The sequence below is a fragment of the Neolamprologus brichardi genome, chromosome 11, assembly GCF_056152115.1.
Source record: "Neolamprologus brichardi isolate AB-2024 chromosome 11, ASM5615211v1, whole genome shotgun sequence".
Classification (NCBI taxonomy): domain Eukaryota; kingdom Metazoa; phylum Chordata; class Actinopteri; order Cichliformes; family Cichlidae; genus Neolamprologus; species Neolamprologus brichardi.
This window is the reverse complement of record NC_142114.1, coordinates 17,770,329-17,790,587: the sequence shown is the minus strand read 5'-3', so window position 1 is coordinate 17,790,587 and position 20,259 is coordinate 17,770,329. Positions and strand designations below refer to the sequence as shown.

At 40.2% G+C, this 20,259-nt stretch overlaps 2 protein-coding genes across 2 annotated transcripts in view; both read right to left on the bottom strand.

The window, feature by feature from the left end:
• Positions 1–2: 2 nt before the first annotated feature.
• trpv6 (transient receptor potential cation channel, subfamily V, member 6) lies at positions 3–9,963 on the bottom strand. Its single transcript, XM_006802915.3, has 17 exons — positions 9,877–9,963; positions 9,552–9,699; positions 9,358–9,455; positions 9,148–9,270; positions 8,275–8,415; positions 7,992–8,090; positions 4,067–4,242; positions 3,848–3,994; positions 3,668–3,747; positions 3,427–3,562; positions 2,572–2,658; positions 2,401–2,477; positions 2,147–2,312; positions 1,928–1,994; positions 1,561–1,829; positions 1,360–1,466; positions 3–410 (listed from the first exon to the last, which is right to left on the bottom strand). Exons 2-17 carry the CDS (start codon positions 9,680–9,682, stop codon positions 179–181), a joined length of 2,136 nt encoding a protein of 711 aa, XP_006802978.1. The 5' UTR covers positions 9,683–9,699; positions 9,877–9,963; the 3' UTR covers positions 3–178.
• A 7,375-nt stretch (positions 9,964–17,338) lies between these two features.
• The window catches only part of ephb6 (eph receptor B6), a 43,800-nt gene continuing 40,879 nt past the window's right edge, over positions 17,339–20,259 (bottom strand). Inside the window, exon 19 of the mRNA XM_087848250.1 lies at positions 17,339–18,845. Within this exon, the coding sequence (XP_087704376.1) occupies positions 18,740–18,845 (106 nt within the window). The 3' untranslated portion in view covers positions 17,339–18,739. The remainder of the gene's footprint in view (positions 18,846–20,259) is intronic.

Here is a 20,259-nt window from a genome sequence, read left to right as displayed (position 1 = left end):
GTTCTATGGCATAATACTGCGGAAATAATTGCACTGTTTACTATATTGAGAAATCAAGATAGTGTGGTTCTTTCACCCCAAGGTCACTGAAATTCAGCAATTCTTTACATCTACTTAATATGTATATGACTCAAAGTTGATGATAGGAAGGAACTTCTTGGTTAGACGGCGTCTCTCTCTAAACATATTTAATGCTCTGTTCCTCCTCTGGCTCATCCTGCTCCATCTCCAAACCTAAAGCGCTGTGTCGAACCAGCTCCCACCATCCTCCTTTGTTTTTAAGTCTCAGCTTCAAGGGAACCTTGAAGTCAGAATTTTCATCTCCCTCCGTTTCCTTTTCATCCTCTTTGGAGAAGACGTTTACGTAACGCCGCATCTTTTGCATCATGGAGTCATTTCTTTCCTCAACCCTGCAAATAAGATGAATAAAGAAAAAGTCACACATGTTTCAAAATTAATTATGTTACACTCTTCTTTTTAGTTTCCATTTTTTTTGGGCCCCACCTACAAAACAAAAAGCTTATTCACTTACAGAAGGAAAACAATTTGCCCACTGACACTAAATGAAAGCCTTTGATGGACTTCACCCATGAGTAATGCTGTGCCTGCAGTGAGAAGCACCATTCTTATCGTATTACTAATACTATATTTTTTCCCCTCTACTTATACATATATAACCTACTATTACACTTAAAAGGGTGTATTATGCACATTTTCCCTGTCTTACTGTTCTACACTAACTTTCCATAAGTTGCAGTTCAAAATAATCCTTATTAGTCTCATACTGGCTTGACGCAGCTCACATTTGTCCAATTCACTTTATATTACCTGTCTTCTGATTGGTTGGCCCTCACAAACAGGAGCTTTGAACTGCAAGTGCTTGCATTCAAAGATGTCAAGAGTAGAAAGAACTTATAAAACTGAGTTACAGCACTTCGAAGTTCAAGGTTTTGGCTTTTGTTTCATGTTTTCTTTCATATGAGCATTCACAAAATAAGAAAAAACACAACCAAAGGAATATTTGATGTTTTGAGAAATAGACTGAATTGATTTGTACTGAAAGGCAGCTTTTGTTAGCCAGGCTGATTGTTTTTCCTCTTTAACCTTGATGAGAAGGACACAAAAATGAAAGGAATCGACTAAGAAAAACATGCAGTGTAGCCTTAGGAGGTGTGAAAGTAATATAAGAACTACAATAAAAAAAAGAATTGAGCATTTTATAGCGTGACATGAGCTGTGGCTGTAGTTTCTGTACAAACTTCCTGTTTGACTTTATTTTTAAAGATAACATTCCCTTTCTGCTGTGTTAGTCGATTTCTGTGGGTTTTTGTCTGTTCCTGACACAAGGTTGCATCTTACCTGAGATACCAGCACTCTTTCAGGCCATAATTCAGCCCACAGACCCCAAGTCGAGGCCAGAGACAGCGAGGAAGCCTCCTCTCCAGCATGAGCGTTGTGGCCACCACCTGAATAACAACATTACAGCTGTAAACATGACACAGCAATGCTTAATGCACGCTGAAGAGGTGATTACGCATGTGTGTGTAATAACCCTGTTACCTGAGTCCTCCAGAGCTCATCTCTCTCCTGGCCCACCCTCCATTGTGTGTCACTCATCATGGCGGTGAGCAGATTTAGCAGAAGGATGTGGGAGACCAGAGAGGAGGTGCAGTGTAACACATGGACAATCGCAGGTATAGGGATGGTGTGGTCCACAGGCAGATCGATGAGGCCAACGCTGAGCTCAAATTGGGAGAAGAGGCTGACGGGATATGAGCGATACGAAGGAAGGGAATCTACCTCCTGAGTCATGTAGACTATCCAGAGGGCTGAGAAGAAAAAAATGTTTGTAAGAGAGCAGGAAGGTTTCCTTTAAACAATGTTTTGTAAAATTTGTGTTTATTTTTATTGCTAACAATATACTCACAGGTGGAAAAGGCAAAGAGCACAATGGAAATCAGCCACATAAACTTTGTCAGGTCTCCAAATATAATCTAGGGGGAAACGAGACACAAGCGAGCTCAGTCTGAAAATGTAAAACCTCAAAAACCAAAACAACAAATGAAAACATGTGTGAGCAGGTGTGCGAGCAGAGCAAACTCATGTTTTTGTTACTCATGGAGCTCGTGTAGAAACCCATCCGCACCTTCTGTATCGTGATGACGTAAGGGCCAAGCATTTCAAAGCCACGGGCGAAGAACATGACATTACACCAGCCGAGGACCAAACACACCGCCATCACCTCGGCCTCCCTCTGCACCTCACAGGCTCTGAACACGCACAGCAGCACCACCAAGCAGGCATAGCTGATACTGGTCAAAAACAAGAGCGGCAGCAAGGTTAGGCAGTGTTCCCAAACATTATGCTTTGCTTGGGTTCTCAGAGGGTGTGTGTGCTTACAGGATAACATGGAAAGGGCCTCCCAGTGCCGTCTGGCCAAAGTAGCGCTTTGCTCCAACTCTCAGAATGTCTGGGATCTGTTAGGAGCACAGGGGATGCATGAGGTCAGAACAGTTCACAGTAATGTACTGTTGAATATTTTTAAACAAAAAGCATATTTTAAATGTCCACCTCCAGCACAAGGATGACAAAAGCTCCAATGACGCTGATAATCTCTCCTGCCAGCCGCACATTATCCCCATGTGTTGTATAACTCTCCTGAGGTGGACAAAGAGGAAATGATGCTGTTATAAATATTAAAATCTCATTATTGTCTGACTGTGTAACTTGTGTAGGTGTATAGTTTGGTATTTACACATGCATTCAGTGGATCATATATATTTGAATTTTACATAAGTTATGGCTGAAGTAATTTGGGGCAAAAAAACCTCTGGTGGTGCAGTAGTTGAGGAAGTACTAACTACCAAAGTAGAAGTGACACGCTATGAAAGTGTTGCCTTCCTAAAATGTGTAGCAGGCCCCAGTGCAGGTGGGGACTGGGAAACTAGGGGGTAATAATGGATTCAATTAGAGGAATCTGAATTTTTAGTGGGGACTGACCTAAACATCTACACCCAAAACATCAACTCCATAAAACTCATGTAATAGAAGTACAAACTGAAAATATTAAACAAAGAGAAAAGGGTAGAAAACTAAATCAAAGTACTCATTATGCAGATTCGGTCGACTATTTGGATCATAATAATTTGTACTAACACGTGAGAGCTGGTTTTATGTTACTTCTAGGCAGTCAGTTTTATAAATGTTCATATTTTATTTCCAAAATGTTAATCTGAAATATGACTCTTTAAAATAAACGTGCTGTAATAAAAATCAAATTATATTTTTGGGATAGTTCAAAAACAGTCAGCACATTGAACATAAAAATTTCACTTTAGGTGTCTCATTCAAACAGTATAGTGAGTAAAATGTTGAGATCTGTTTAAGGTTTTCTAATGTCTATGATAATTCATAGTTCTGGCCCACCTTGAGCGTCTTCTGAACCCAGACAGTTTTGTCTGCATCTGACGTTGTGTAGTTCTCTGGAGCGTTCTTTAGGGGGCGAAACATACAGCACATTGTGAAAGTCCCGATGTACAAGAGATACAGAAACAGCAGAAACCTGACAACAAAAAGGGAGGAAGAAACCCAGTGTGTTAAACAGCAACAGACATGTGTACAATTCAAGTATTTTAGTTCAGATTTAACAAAACTAACAAAATCTTACCTGAAGTAATGTTTCCCATACAGGTTCCACTTCAGACTAACCAGCTGCCTCACAGGAGTGACCTCCAGGATCTTCCTTGCCTGGAGAGCAAAAATAGAAGAGAAAATCTCAGAGTCAGAACTAACTTCCTGATAACAATTAGCATTTTCTCCTGAATGCTACCTACATATTCTTCTGTACCTCTTTCTGCTGGCTGGCCACAATGACCTCCAGCACTGACATGCTATCGGCCCACGAGTCGATCTCGGACAGGTCATACAGGTGAGAGGTCAAAGGGCCCAGACTCCACTGGACTACACGCCTTTTGTTAACTAGGTGCTGGAATACCTTTAAGAGACAGGGGGTTAGGATGAGATTAGGAACAATCTGTTCCACCTTTCATGTTTGGGTTCTACTCACCACTGTGTTTCCCTCTTTTGCAGCCAGCTTAAAAGGTGTAAGGCCTCGGGAGTTGGGAACCATATCAAGGGGCACTTGCTGGTCCAGCTCTGCATCGCGTGCCATAATCAAGTCAATGACCTGGCAGGCAATGTTCTTGTTGGGCTGCAAGACCAAAATGTGAAGCACTGTGTTGCCTGGATGGAGAGTGTGTACGCAGGAGGCACAAGAAGACAGGAGAAAGGTATTAATTGTTATTAAGACGCTCATATTCAGATATGCACAGCTGGATTATCCTCCCGAAGGTCCCCATAAACCAGAAATCAGTCACTACTCTGCGACTGAAACATTTAGCTATGTGAGCAAAAACTGGCAACAATTAGTTTAGCATTTAAAAATGTTTTTTTTTTTTTTAATTTTTAACCTATACTCTTGAGGGTCTTCAATGATCTTCCTTTAATTACTGACTCTTATGGAGCCCCTCTGATGACATGGTCCAAAAAATAAATAAATTGTGGCCACAAAATACTACTTCGTGGGCACGAAATAGTATAACATGCCCATGAAATACTTATTTGTGGCCATGAAATGCTATTTCGAGGGCACAAAATAGGCATAAGGTGCGCACGAAATGCTAATTTGTGGGCACGAATTGGGTATAACGTGGCAACGAATTACGCATTTGTGGCAACGAAATAGATAACGTCACATCAGTAGGCTAAACCTATACACCATGGACAGTATGATTGAGTTTTATTTTAGGCTGGGAATGAGCTACAAATGCATTTTGAAAAGCCTGGCAATGCAAGGAACCATTATTATGGAGAGACATTTAAACAGGATATTGAGAACCCAGTTGCTTTACAGACGTAAGTACGACCTGGACCCCAGGATAGATTTTATTGTCAACCAACTGCAAGGGCCTGGGAAGGATCACGGTTATTGGTCAAGTGTTTCGTGCCCACAAATTAGCATTTCGTGCGCATGTTATACCTATTTTGTGCCCTATGAAGTAGTACTTTGTGGCCACAATTTATTTATTTTTTGGACCATGTCATCAGAGGGGCTCCATAGACTCTGGGCGCCCCGCGGCCTTAGTTTTGTTGGACCTGTCTTCTGCTTTTGAGCTGGTGGACCATAACATCCTCTTAATGAGGCTCGAACATCTGGTTGGCATTATGGGTATGGCCCTTGGTTGGTTTAATTCCTGCTAATCGGAGAGGTCATTCTCTGTCACGATGGGTACCTACTCCTCTTCCATTGCCCCTGTTACCTGTGTTGTCCCTCAGGGGTCTGTGCTGGGTCCTATGCTGTTTTCTCTATATATGTCACCCCTTGGTCGTATTATTAAAAATTACAAACTCTCTTATCATTGCTACGCCGATAGCATTCAAATTTATTTTGAATTGACTGAGGGATATACTTCATCAATGCTTCGCTTCTTCGATTGTATAAGTGAAGTTACCCACATAGCAAGCAGGTCTGGCCCGGATCTAGTATCAAGCCAGCACTGCTGGCTGACTTCTGGCATATGTCATCCAGATATGGGCCAGGCCTGGCATAGATGGCACTGTCTATGTGATGGCATGCCATATCTGGCTCAATTGTGGTTTGGTTTATGTGGCCTGGGCCCATAGAAAACAGGTCTGGCCCAGATCTGGCATCAAGGTGGCACTTCTGACTGACTGGTGTCATGGCAGGATGTATGTCAACCAAATGTCGGCCAGGTCTGGCAATGGTGGCACTATTTATGTTCCTATTTTCCTATTTTAGTTAGAAGACCCAAATGCCATGTTGCGATACGATACTGCTATGGTAGCCAACATTTCAAATGCAGGTTTGACAGGTTTGTGAGTGTACACTTTATCCAAAACCTAGTGACGGTTTACTCATAGTAACTGTAGCTCAGGCGGTAGAGCATTTTACCTACTGATTGGAAGGTTAGTGGTTCCATCCCTGGCTCATCCAGTCTGCATGTTAAGAGTGTGAATGTGTGTGAATGCAGTTAGTTAGTGTGTGTGATTGGGTGAATGTGGCATGTTGTATAGAGCACTTTGAGTAATCTGGGAGAGTAGAAAAGCGCCATATAAGAATCAGTCCATTCACTGTCTGAACAGAGTTTCCTCATGTTACTTAGTATTATGTTCCGGCACTTGTTGTTATTACTTGGCTTGATAAAGGTACACATTAGGCTGACATCTGGGGCCAGAGCTAAAACTGTTCTGGGGCAGCACAGGGCCAGCACTGTGTCTACAACTGGCCTGTGGCTGCACACAACTTACACATGGCTCACATACCGCAAAGAATGACGGCCCTTCGGTGGCCCAGATCAGGTTTGCCAGATGTAGTCCACACATGGGCCAGCACAGGACCACCAGTGTGTCTGCAACTGGCCTTGTGCTGGCCCATGTGTGGACTACGTCTGGCAAACCTGATCTGGGCCACCAAAGGGCCGTCGTTCTTTGCGGTATGTGTAAGCACATTGTGTGGGCCAGATCCGGGCCATACCAATTTTGCCATGTGGGTAAGGACTGGCTGCTGAGCAATTCACTTATCCTTAATTACAAGAAAACAGAAATTGTAATCTTTGACAGTCATACCCCTAGAGCCCATCTAACTGGTGTCCTCAGGCCCTTCGCTGATTATCTTTCCGATTCTGCAAGTAATTTGGGTGTTTACCAGGACGGCTCCTTTAAGCTTGACAAGCAAGTGTCCTCTGTTATTAAATCTTGTTTCTATCAACTTCGTTTAATTTCTAAGGCCAAGCCATACTTACCACGTGAGGATCTAGAAAGGCTTATTCATGCCTTTGTCACATCCAGGTTAGACTCCCTATACACTGGGCTTCCTTCTGCCCTTCTTCATAGATTGCAACTCGTCCATAACGCCGCGGCTCGCCTTCTAACTGGTACTCGTAGGCTTGAGTCTATCACCCCAATTCTCACTGGCCTCCACTAGCTTCCAATTAAACATCGCATTGATTTCAAAATCCTACTGCTTACTTATAAAATCATAAATAATATTGCACCTAACTACCTTATTGATCTCCTTAGCGTGTATACTCCCAGTAGAACACTGAGATCGTCTTACTTTTGGTGCAACCTTGGTCGCGGCTGAAAACCAGAGGTGATCGTGCCTTCCCTTCAGTCGCACCTAACCTCTGGAATAACCTCCCTCATACTATTCACGCGTCTCACTCGATCCAGACCTTCAAGTCTCGATTGAAAACCCACCTTTTTAGCTTAGCCTTCCCGGCCTCCTAGAGCATGCCTTTTAATTGTACTTTCTTGCCCTTCACTTTCCTCTCTTTTACTCTTTTACTATATTGTTTTATTGTTTTTATCGTTAAGTCTTGCTTCCTTATCTGCGTACTTGTATACTTGTATGCTTGTTTAAACAATGCCTCCCACCTGCTAGCTTATCCGCCTTTGTACTTTACTACTGTTTTATTGGATTATGTGAAGCACTTTGGCTACCTCTGGTTTTAAATGTGCTATACAAATAACGTTTTATTGTATTGTATTGTATTGTATAATGCCTCAGTAGTGTCTTTGATATGAACAGTCTCCTCAATATAATTTAGCTTTGACAAAAAAGAAGCCTGAAACTTTTACCTTTTCAGGCTGATGTCAATTTTTCTTTTTGCATTTTCAGCTGTTGGTTAGATAAGAAAATTGCTGGTTTGAGCCTGTCAGTAATTCTCGAGGTTCTTTGAGTTTAAATTACAAGACCAGCGCCAGAAAGCTGCAATTAGTGGCAAACCCATCAGGGTTGATTTTGTCCTTTAGTGGTGAGAATTTTAGACAATGCTGTGATAAATCAAATTAAAAATAAGACCCTAATAACACATGGGATGCAGAATATTTTGTGGCTTAAGCAGTCACACAGTCAAATTTCCTAGCAGTGTAAAATAATACTTGATCTTCTCTCACTCAAGGGCTCATACCTTTGTAATCCTGGATCCTGGTGCTGGCACCTGCGTCGATTACCATGGAGATGATATCCATATTCCCAGCACAAGCAGCAAAAGACAGGATGTGCTCGCCTGATGAAAAGCCACGCGTTTTGTTATTTTGCACAAAAACCATACATTCACATGGCTATTGCTTTTCTCTGCCTTGTTTTTATCACATATGTTGGGACCAGTTTGGAGTTTTATTGTCCTGCCACTGGCCTTGTAATTAATGGCTGATACATTTCTTTACGTAAGTTCACTCATGCTGGCTTACCACAGTACATAAGTCCTCCTATCCTCTTCCTGAAATACAGACCAGTGACTCTAGGTGTGAACACGTCACCACCGCGACTAATCAGATGACGAACCAGGTCGATGTTCTGATTCACCACAGCAATGTGGAGAGGAGTAATCCCTGAGGCGGAGCACAGAGAGAAAGTGTACATCAGTTCACTGCCAACACACTGGTTTTTGTTTCACCAGCTTTGGTAAAACCTACACTTGATGCTTTTGCTTTATCCACCACTGTAACCCTAACAGGGTTTGCTCTCCAAAAGCAGCAGATGAGGCCTCATAATTGGAATTTGTTGCCCTTTATTGATTTATTGTTAGATGAATAAAATAATGAAGTAACAAAAAAAAACCCTCAGTGACATGATTTGACTAAGTAAAATATTTTCTAAAAGGTTGAGGTTCTCTGTCATCCAGCTCATGGTGGTTTAGGGAGCTTAGAAAGAAAGTGACTAAGACTTCTTTAAGTTTCTTTAAGTTTCTTCACTTCGCTTACTTTTTAAGGTCCTTAGATTTTTTAAAAACCTGCTTAAATTAGTAGCTTTCCTCCACCAGTGTGTGAATGCGAGAGTGAATGAATAATGGCATTGTAAAGCGCTTTGGGTGCCTTGAAAAGCGCTATATAAATCCAATCCATTATTATCCATTATTATTTGTTATTATTAAATTGTTGTGTTAGGCTTTTACATGCCCTTGTATCCACTGTATCAAAAATCTCACAGATTTTGCTAAGAAGGTGAATTATTTGAATTGCAGACCAAAAAGCTGACAACTTGACATCTATACAGTTACACACAGCACTCAGTCTGCATGATGTGCATTGGTGTTTTGCAGTTATGAATTTCTGCATGTCAACCTTGGAAAAGTTCAGAGGTCATGGGCTCGTTAATGAGGTCAGGAGCTCCATCCATCAGAGCCACAGCAGCATCCAGGTTATCGTTCATAACAGCAACGTGAAGGGCCGTCTCTCCCAGGGAGCCTGAACAAGAAGATACACCTTCTAAAATCACGGAAAACACACCAAAAAGGCAGCAATGTAAGGTTTAAACTCCTCGTTCAGTCGTACCTCTCTCAAAGATATTCGTGGATGCACAACCTAGCAGTTTCTTGATGCAACCAGCACTGTTGTTTTTAGCCGCATAGAAGAGAGGAATGTCATTCACACTGAGGGACAGAAGGACAGAAACAAGACATCAGATTTATGGTAAAACTTTAAACAAAACTGAATGTACTGGAAAGTGGCGTCAGGCAGGAGTTTACCCTTTTGTGTAGAGCAGAAATGTCTCATCCAGCATTTCATTCCATCCTTTTTTGTTCTGAAGGCGAAACTTCAGCTGGCTCCACCAATGGTTGAGCTCGCTCGGAGCAGATCTGGCTAAAGACGGTGACATTGGCACCTGAGGTTTGACTAGAATTGTGAAACGAAAAGTTAGGAATGTTTTTTAAGAAACTCGAGAAAGACAAAAGTAGAGTGGGTGAAAAATAAATGCTATGGAGTCTAAATCCACAGGTGGAAAAAAAATTTATTTGTTGATTTTGGTAGTTTTTTCTATTAATAAATTAAAGTAAATCTTTTCAGTCTTACCTCACCCTTAAGCAATGAAACTGCTGCTCCTCAATCTCTGGTGACACTGAGAGAAACACTCAAAAGTGGACACACCACCTTTAAAAAAGTCCCAGAGGAGAGATGAAATCCCTGTGGCATCACCAATATATATATGTCCCAGCCAAGAGGGAGGAGACATGAGAGCAAATGGGTGGAGAAGGAGGATGCGTGGAAAGCTGACAGGTAAGAATAAGACAGTGACGCAGTAATGAGCAAGGAGACTTTCACTGGTCAGAAGTGCCACAGAGAAAGCTGTGCTTCATTCCCCGTTGACAAGGAATTCCTTTGTCATGCTGATCTAAAATTATTGGCTTGATCTCCTTAAAAGCAAAGTGACAATGGTCCAGTCCCCAGTTCGCGGATATCTATGCAATCACCAGGCCTCTCAGCATTCCTCTGACTACCACTGAAACCTGCATGGCCACTATGAAAATTCAGCAAATCATGACAGTCAACACACCACTTGTAGTGAACTGTTAAGAAAACCTGTTTGGAAATTGCAAGCATGCTGTTCTATACCTCGCTTTATGGCATTGCGTTTTAGTTTGGATCTTTGTTTTTAACGAATGAGCAAAATCCTCAGAGTGAAACTGGAATTATTTGGAAAATATGGAGATTATAAAGGATTTTCCACCATGCTGCTTCTTGGACACACAAACACTAAACATCTAGCTTCATTCACAGTGATATAACATGTTGAGCACCATTCATGTGTCAACAGGAATGATCCCAGATGCGGTAATTACTGCACTACAAAGACTATAATGATCATCTAGGCTGGCAGCAGCATCATGTTCAATGAGAGAATGTCACTTTTCTCTGAATGTGGAAAACAAAGCTAATGGTGCGTGTTGTTTTGTGAAACTGCAATTAGTTTCAGAGTTGACACATTCAGCTGATAAAAAGCCACAAATTTCATTTACACAGATCTGATTTATTTACCAACTATTGAATCAGCAAACATTTAAATTTCTGGTCACCTCGGCTGTAGTGGACACCTATTTTTCTGCACCATTTTTAGGTCATGACTAAAGAGCTGGTTAACCACTGGATAAACAGGGTTTAGGAAGACTATAGGAAGCCCTGATAATGGCTGCCGATGTGGCCATCATTTAGTATTGTGGAGATAATAGCTGTTTACCAGACAGAGAGCACCATCTTTAAGCAGTGTCATAAAGACCAGTAGTTTCAAAACTGCTAAGGTCTTTATAAGAAAACAATAACACTGTAAAAAAACATGATTTTGTGGCTTTGGTGTTCACTGTTTCTGGACATATGTAACAACACTGAGTTAATTTGAGGTGAGACACCACAGAAAACAATTATTACAGAAATCTTATGACAGCTGACTCCTGAGTCCAGAGTGACTTAATAGTACTTGATGACCGTTATTTAAGAGCCAAACCAAAACGAAAGTTAAACTAGCCGTAAAATCCACCAAACTGTTTCGTAATAGAAATGCAATTAAAATGAAAGAAATCTTCAGGAAATATCTTTTGTAGTTTTTGTGAACTTGGTCAAATCTGTCAGGACAACAAGGATCAAGAGGAAGATATTAACCGAGACTGATTCCTTATAGTTGTGAGTCTATAAATGTGCAAGGATTACATAATCCTGAATATCTATTAAAAAAAAGAAATATCCTAGAATGATAAAAAGAAAAATAGACCAGCGCAAAACCTTTTTTGACCCTTCCAACATATTCAACATGCATACCCCAAAACATTTTTATTTTTAAAAAGCATTAATCAAAGCATTAAAATAGAAAATGATACAACATAAAGAACAACATGATTAACAAAGTGAATTGTAGAGGAAGCACTTGTGAGATATGACAACAAATGTACACCTCTGGGGTCTGCAGGATAAACACACTCAGTCTCTTAGGGTCACAGGTGAGCTGGAGGCTATCCCAGCTGTCACGGGGCGAGTGGCAGGGTACACCCTAGACAGGTCAGCCAACAATCTTACTGATAACCTGACATGCATGTCTTTGGATCCAGGGACACCCACAGAGTCACAGACAGGATGTCTCTAGAGCGACTCTACAAAAGTCCCCCGACTGGCCAGAGATTTGAACCTACAACTTTCTTGTGTGAAACATTAATCAAAGTAATTTGAAAAACTCTTTGAAAAACTGTAAGAATAAAATTTAAAAAAAAATTCCCCCCACATGCTTCCTAATATCCAAACTTTAATTATTCCTAATGGACTGCATTAAATGATATTGCAAATAAGATGTATTATAATATGTATTTTAAACTTTAAATCATGATTAAATTGGATTATGTAATACCATCACCCTCTGCCATCTGGAAAATTCCAGGTCACATGAGTCATTCTCATATTACTCTTTAGTTCATCATCAGATTTTTTCAGTGTTAAATATTTTGAGTCTTTCTTTGACCCTGTAATGCCAAATGTGTCATATTTTATACACACGTTTTGAGACGTCAATGTGATTTTTTTTTACCCCTTAAAAACCAGATGTGTAAAGTTAGACACATAAAGTGGTGTGAGCAAAAAATATTAAAACTCATATATGTAAATTAACATTTAATTTCTTGTTTAAACAAAATTGTCACAAGCTTCAATAAACACTCCAGTTTTACAAAAAAGGCAGTTATTTCATGGTTCAGGCTTCAGATGGGACGAAGTAAATGTTCACTCAGTACTTTGCAGAAAATATTTTAATTTCATTTGCAAGGTTATACTGCAAATGAAATCAAATATACATAATATATTTTTTAACAACTGTTCAGCCTACATGAGTGCAATGTCGTTGTAAAATGAAAAAGAAAAAGTCTGTTACAAAAATAATGCTATTTTCAAATTTTGTGAATTACTGTTTCCTTAAAGTTTTTAGAGAAGGTAATTAAAATTAGCGTTTTAGATTAAAGCGGGGTTGTCTGTCTTTATGTGATCAGAATTGAAATTAAAGCATATTTTTTATTTAAATCTTGAACCAATTGCACCTTTTTAACATTCTTCCTCTTCATCAACAGTCTGACATGCACAGTGTTTATTTGAGCCCTTGTGTTTAACTTAATGTCAGTGGAAGATAGTTTATATGAGTTAAATGTAACATAGCACCAAGTAAATAAGTAAAATGTATTTATGTAGAACCATTGTAGACAAGGATCACAAAGTTATTCACAACAATAATCAAACAAAAATATAGACATTAAAACACAACAATAATATTCATAATTTAAAAGCAAGCCTGTACAAGTAAGTCTTGAGCTACTTTTTAACCGTTTAATCATTGAAGCCCACAGAAATGACATCTGAACTGTAGTGGTGGTGCATACCATAGTTAAGAAGCCACAACCTCAAACAGACAGTCTCTTTTAATGTTCAGTCCAGAAAGATGAACCACCAACAGGTTTTGGCCCAAAGAGCTCAATGACCTGCATTTTTTATATGACTGCAGTTCACTAATGTAAGCAGGCATTCAACCATGCATAGCTCTGGAAATAATCAAAAAGATACATAATGCAAAGACAGCAAAATAGGTGTCAAGTGAGATCACTAGAGAGCCTAATAAGTAGCTGCACTTTGCAGTGAGTGATTTGTAAGTGATCCAAAAAGGACTTCCTGAGGCCAACGTACAGTGAATTACAACTTTGAGGAAACAAAAGCATGAATTATCATTTCTAATTCTGACTTGGACACCATTCGACTGAGGCGGGCAGCATTTCACAGATAAAATGCAGGATCAAACAAGGCTATTGATATGTGTGTTAAAACTAAGAGCCTGATCAAATCTGACACCTACATTTTTGACATTTGATTGAAACAATGATGAAGACCCGAGACTAATAATCGGAGTGCAAACAAAGCTGTCAGTAGCACAAACAAAAACTTTTCTCTGTGTTAAGTGAAAATAATTGGCAGCCATCCAGTTCTGTATGGCATCAATACAGTCTTAAAGGATGGATATTTTTACAACATTCTTTGGAGTAAAAGAAATGTACAATTGGATATCATCTGCATAACAATGATATGAGACACACTCAAAGGTGTTGAAGTGATAGCAAATACATCTTGATGCATTCTCAATCACCCAGGAAAGTAAATCTCCAAAAAGTTGATTCTGTTCATCTGGACGTAGCATTTTGTGGGAGAAATGTTTCGTCACTCATCCAAGTGACTTCTTCAGTCTCAGTTGACTGCAGGTTTCCCCAATCTTATAAACAGGAGAGAAGGACAACAGCTGCCCAAGCAAAAACCTGTAGTGATCCCATATGTGTCAGGAGTATCGGAGCAGTTAAGACACATTTTTTCTAAACACCGCGTCTCTGTGGCTTTTAAACCCCAAAACACGCTGCGACAAAAATTGGTCCACCCTAAGGATCGGGTCCCCCGACACAAACAGAGTAACATAGTGTACGCTGTTAAGTGCCAGGAGGATTGCCAGGATTTATACATCGGGGAAACCAAACAACCTCTGGCGAAGCGGATGGCACAACACAGAAGAGCTACTTCATCAGGCCAGGACTCTGCAGTCTATTCACACATACAGGCCAGTGGACACTCTTTCAATGATGAGGATGTACACATCCTGGACAGGGAGGAACGCTGGTTTGAGCGCAGAGTCAAGGAGGCCATTTACATGAAAAGGGAAAGACCATCTCTGAATCGAGGAGGGGGCCTAAGGGTACATCTGTCACCATCTTACAATGCTGTGATTGCAGCTATTCCCCAACTCTCTGTGAATGGTACTCATGGCCATTGATCAGTGGTCTTTGATCAGTGGTCATGAGAATTTGCAGGAACTGACCTCCCAGCCCATTGTTCCTTCAGTGGACTGGTTTCAGTCATTATGCAAATGTACTGTTTATAAGATTGGGGAAACCTGCAGTCAGCTGAGACTGAAGAAGTCACTTGGATGAGTGACGAAACGTTTCTCCCACAAAACGCTACGTCCAGATGAACAGAATCAACTTTTGGAGATAGCAAATACAGTGCAAACAGAACAGGTCCCAAAACAGAACCTTGGGACACACCATAGCACAAAGTTGCAAATGAGGACACCAAGCTGTCAGCAGCAACGGAGTAAGTTCTGTCCGGAAATAAGAATTAAAAACATTTGAAGTCTGATCCAGAGATGCCACGCCATGTTGCTAACCTGTCAATCGAAATACCATGATCAACTGTGTCAAATGTAGCTGAACAACGTTTGCATCTGCATCTCTCTTCATTAAAATGCCACGGGAAACTCTAAGAACAGCAGTTTCATTAGGGTGATAGATCCTAAAGTCAATAGTTCAAATTATTTGCAATTGAAAAGGGAAAAAAAAAATCTGAATTCATTGGAGGGTCTGTAAATGGTTTTGTTGTGTGTGTTTCGCTGATGTTGCTTTTGTGCTTTAATTTAAGAACAGTTTCAATAAAGACTTAATTTTACTTAATTTTATGTTAAAAATTTTACAATGGCATGAATTGTAAAATTCATACCATTGTAAAATTTTTAACGTAAAATCCTAATCTGCAAAATAACAGCTGTTAACAGTTACCACATAGATGTGTAATTTTACTCTGCAGTGTAAAAGAATAGAAAATGCATGAAGTTGAAAAGATCTTAAAGCTGTCTATGGATGATAATTCCTAAAGTAAAGTTTTGTTGGTGTAAATATTGTTATAATTATCCTGCAGTTTGACATTGGGATGCAATTCTCTGCAGTATGAAAAATATATATACAGTAAAATACAGCAAGGCGCCAGCCAGATTACTCTGGCAGCCATGAAATGGAGGTTTGTGTAGTCTTTACATCAGTCCAGATCTGCTCTGATATCAGCACCACTGGGACATGTGGGAGACCTGTTTCTGTTCTTGGATTACTGCCGATCCCAGCAGATCTCTAACTCTGATTTCACACAAACCTGCTGATGTGTGGAACGTGAAGTGCGAGCAGTCCGAGAAGTTCACTTTTGGACACTGTGAAGGTGATATTAGTGGAACAAGGTGAGCCTTGTTCAAACCAGGGGAAATGTTTACATATTTTTTCAAGCGAAATGTGACCATAAATATGTAAATCTGTGACCATGTTAGTCATTCTGTTGCTTTGTCCGTGACCGTGACATGCCACTTGTGTTTATCTTTTGTTACACAATCTTCTGACACTATTGTTTGACCATGACAGATAGATAACTTGTTTCTATAAACTATTCTTGGTCAAAAACCATGCAGACTGCTGTCATGCTGTATGTACTGTTTGGCTCCTTTGAGAAGGTAAATAAAGCTACCACAACCATAATGTATAATATAGTATTAGTTTTATATTTGAAAAAGTAAAGTTTTAAAATAAATGTCATAATGTAACATATCTGAGAAAAACTTAAAGGTGTCAATCCATGAAATCATGAGTAATTTTCACCTTTCTTTCATTATCCTTCCCCGTAGCTGCAACCTGATTTCTTCCTCTGTCTCACATCTTTTGCACCAAACATGATGTTAAACAAGAAAAATCTATCATGTATTCTTTCCTCTTGGTTATATGGGCAATTTGTGTTGCTCATTCTTTATTACTGCTATCATGTCAAATTCACATCAGTCAAAATTAAACAATAATTACTATCGTTAAGCAAAACAGTCCCAGAGCACGATGCTTCACTGTTTCTTCTCCAAACATGGCTCTTGGCATTGTGGCCAGCTCAATCTTTGTCTTGTCTGACCATAAAACCTTTCTCCAGCTGCAAGTTTCAGTCAATTTTTAAGGTGCTGATTTTAGAAACAGGTTTCTTTCTTAGTCAGCACCCTCTGCGTTCACGGCATCGCTGCCCACTGTGACACCGGTGTTCCAGCTGTCCCTGGTTCATGGCATGCTTGAGGCTCGGTGGCTCGTGGGTTAATCCTGAGCACACCAACTAATTTCCTTTCATCTGAGGGTGACACTTTATGTCTCCTTCCAGACCTTGGCAAATTGTTGACACAGCTGAATAATTTGTACTAACGTGTAGGTTTTTTTTACGATCTTGTAATCCCCGGTTGTTTAGAAATAACTCTACTAAACTTTCACAGCTCTCCTTAGATCTTCACAGAGTTCCTCGGATCTTCCAGTGAGAATTAGATTTAAGTAAATATATGTATATATTTGAACCTATATGTATCCTTTTGACCCAGGGTTTATTAAAGATTACGATGACTAAATTACATGTCATTAATGCCCATGAGGAGCATATGTAAACTTACAACTTGCCAAAGTGTATATTAACAATGGTTTAGTCTCAGGATTCAAAACATATGCTTTGTGCTGTTTGCATGTGTGGGTGGTGTCATGCTTGCGTCTTCTGAACTGAAGCATTCATTTGCCTCCTGAAAATGACTATATTCATTATTTTCTTTTTGCAAGTCATATTTAATATCACAACTGTTTCCAGATAATTATTATTTTTATATAAGAGCAGAACGGATGAGAAAGAAAATGCAGGAGACTGCTTCTTTAAATAAAATCATATTTATTTTACAAATTTGCACAATTACGGAACAGTGGTGAACATTCATACAAGTAAACACTTATAAATGTGTGTAGCCTGACACACTTGTCTCACGCGCGCGCGCACACACATGCACACACAGACACACTCACTCACACTCACTCACACACATCATGTACAGCATGTACGCAATAACAGAGTTTCATATACAGCACACAGACATACGGGCAGCTACCTACAAAGCATTTTGCTTCCTTCCTTCAAGTGTAAATCAGATCAGATTTTGTCCATCTTGCTCATTTCACACATTCACAATGCTCCAATGACTCAGTGTCGTTACTCTAGCAATCAAACAAAAGAGGTGAAGTGTGAAATGCAGACATACTGTAAAGGTGGGTGCTGTCAGCTTCTGTTTCCATCGCAGGCAGAAGCTCGTGTTTGCAGCTGAGGTGAAGTTTGTTAAGTGTTTTAGAGTAAGTGAGCTCTGCTGTCACTGAGAGGCTCTACAGTGAGTTGCACAAACAGGGCAGCTCTCAGACCTTGGATATGTCTTCTAAAGGCGGATTAAAAAAACAAAACAAAACATGGCTTACATTTATTAAAAGCCTTTTCGTGTTTAGGTTTGATTTTCCCAATATTATGGCAGTGATTGCTATATAACTTTAAGGATCTGCAGTACCGACTTTGGACTGGTGGTTCATAGTATTTGCTGTAACACTGAACAAGCTACACATTTTTCTGACAGCTAACGGTAACACCTCTTTAGGTGATTCATTAGCTGCTAGGTAACACTGTTTGTTTAGCATTTGGCATTTAAAGTGGAGAGGAAGTGATACAACTTTACAAATAACTCAAAAAAAAAATTAGAAAAAGGCTTTGATTGTCTTCACGCAATTCTTTGTGAGGAGAGATCTCCCTAAATACTTTAACAAAAAAAAATACTTTTGTGGTTTTATTGAGCACAGAGGAAACAGAAGCATTTCAGGCAAGGTGAGTAGAGGAGGAGGAAGGGAGAGTTTGGACTGCAGAGGGGGGAGGAGAGGAGAAGGCAGACAACAATAAAGTGAAATCTAGTGGAAAAACATAGAGGAATCTTTAAAGTCCTCCTTGTCAGCAACTTTCTAGCCTCACTTTGAGTTGGGCCGCAGCTCCTGTAGTGTATCTCTCTTCTGTTAGTCGTCTCGAAGGACTGGCTGAGAAAGTCTTTTCTCACTGCTTCTGGTTGCAGTGTCAGGTATATCAGAATAGACAGAGTGGCACTGTTAGCTGATTATCTCGCTCTCTTTTTTTTTTACGGTTAAAATGTGCACCATCCAAATAAAATGTTGCGGAAACTGGACGCAACAAGCAAAGGAATGTGAAGCCCATAAATCCACAGCACAGGGTGTATTGCTGGTAGGTTTCAGACCTCCACCTGCCCCTGTGTCAGGTGAGCCCTGAGCTGCTGGGCTGCACTGACGATCTTCCTCTGGTGTCCCAGCAGGTTCACGCCGAGATCCTGGACGTCTCTGAAAGAGAGTTCAGACAACAATATTCAAATCTTGACAAAATCAATATGTAAGAGCAACATAAAATTACCAAGGTAATTTTCTAACAGTTTGGATTATCCCAGAAAGTTGAGTCGGTTCACCTGGACGTTGCATTTTCTCCCACTGAAAACACAACTTTCTGGAATTTCCTTACCAGGATGATTGAGCATGCATCAATACAGATTGGATTTTGACACAGAAAATCTAACAACCCCTTTGTGCTATTTTCTAATGTGAAAAAGAACAACCCAAAAAGAACGTAGGCAAGTGGACGTCTTTAAGTTTACGAACCTCAGAACTGAAGAAAACCTCCTAGATGAGACGTGAAACAACTACACAAACTACACAGTTGCCTTCTTGTTTTCAAGCTCTTCAGACTACCATGAGCCGAATGACTGAAAACCTGCACAAGGAGGTAGTAGCAGAAGTTTGAGCTTTATTTTTACACCTTGTTGCTGCTGCTTGGTTAGCGTTAGATGCTGAAACCCCATTATTAGATTGAATACAATCAATCTGGCTCCACATTAATTAGCAAAAACAATATTGCAGTCCACATTGGCTTGTCTTCCTCCCCTCACCCAACTGGCACATGGCTGCCCTTCCCTGACCCTAAATCCGCTGGGGGTTACTTCCTATTAAAAGGGAATTTTCCCATCCTACTGTTGCCAAAGTGCTTGCTAAGGGGATCATATGATTGTTGAGGTTTTCTCTGTTTTGTAGGGTCTTTACCTTACAACATAAAGTGCCTTGAGCCAACTGTTGTTGTGATTTGGCATTATATAAATAAAACTGAACTGAATTGAATATTTTGTTTTGAAACTCCTTTTTGATGTGCAGAAATCGTTTTAAATTAGATTAGAATCAGGAAGAAAAACTTTTGAGATCAACAAAAAACCTGTGCGAGACATACAGGTGTAATCTACAAAGTTTTATGATGATGGTTGAAATCGGAGCTCAAGCATGGGTTCTTCATGCATTCGTTCCTCTTGGACCTTCTTGGACCCTCGTGCTAACTACTGGCCCACCATTCTGTCCCTATTCTATTCTAAGATTGTTTAAAGAATTAAATCTGCAGGTTGCAGAAGTTTCTCCTTTCCTTATCTTATGGTGACTTGTTTTGGTTATCAGATACCTACAAAAACTGCAAAATCCTCTCGGCTATGTGTCCCTCATCAGTAGCACTATCAGAGCACCTTTATCTTATGGTGTCTGTTTCATAACACTAAAGGAGTGCTCAGTGAGTTGCAATGAGACACCTACAGGTCCTGACCAAGCACCAGTATGCAGGGCTGCACTGAAATGTTTTTGTGCACTGAAATGCACAAAAAAAATCGGCCTTGGCACTTTTGTTGCAGTCGGTCTACCGTGTCTCTCTCTCTCTCTCCCTTCATCT

Bases quoted from the DNA above. Each gene is read 5' to 3' on its own strand.
- trpv6 (XM_006802915.3), bottom strand. From the start codon at position 9,682: ATGTCACCGTCTTTAGCCAGATCTGCTCCGAGCGAGCTCAACCATTGG. The intron at 8,416-9,147 runs GTTGACATGCAG...GCTCCGCCTCAG, and splicing joins GACCTCTGAACTTTTCCAAG to GGATTACTCCTCTCCACATT. The intron at 1,830-1,927 runs GTGAGTATATTG...TTTTCTTCTCAG, and splicing joins GCTCTTTGCCTTTTCCACCT to CCCTCTGGATAGTCTACATG.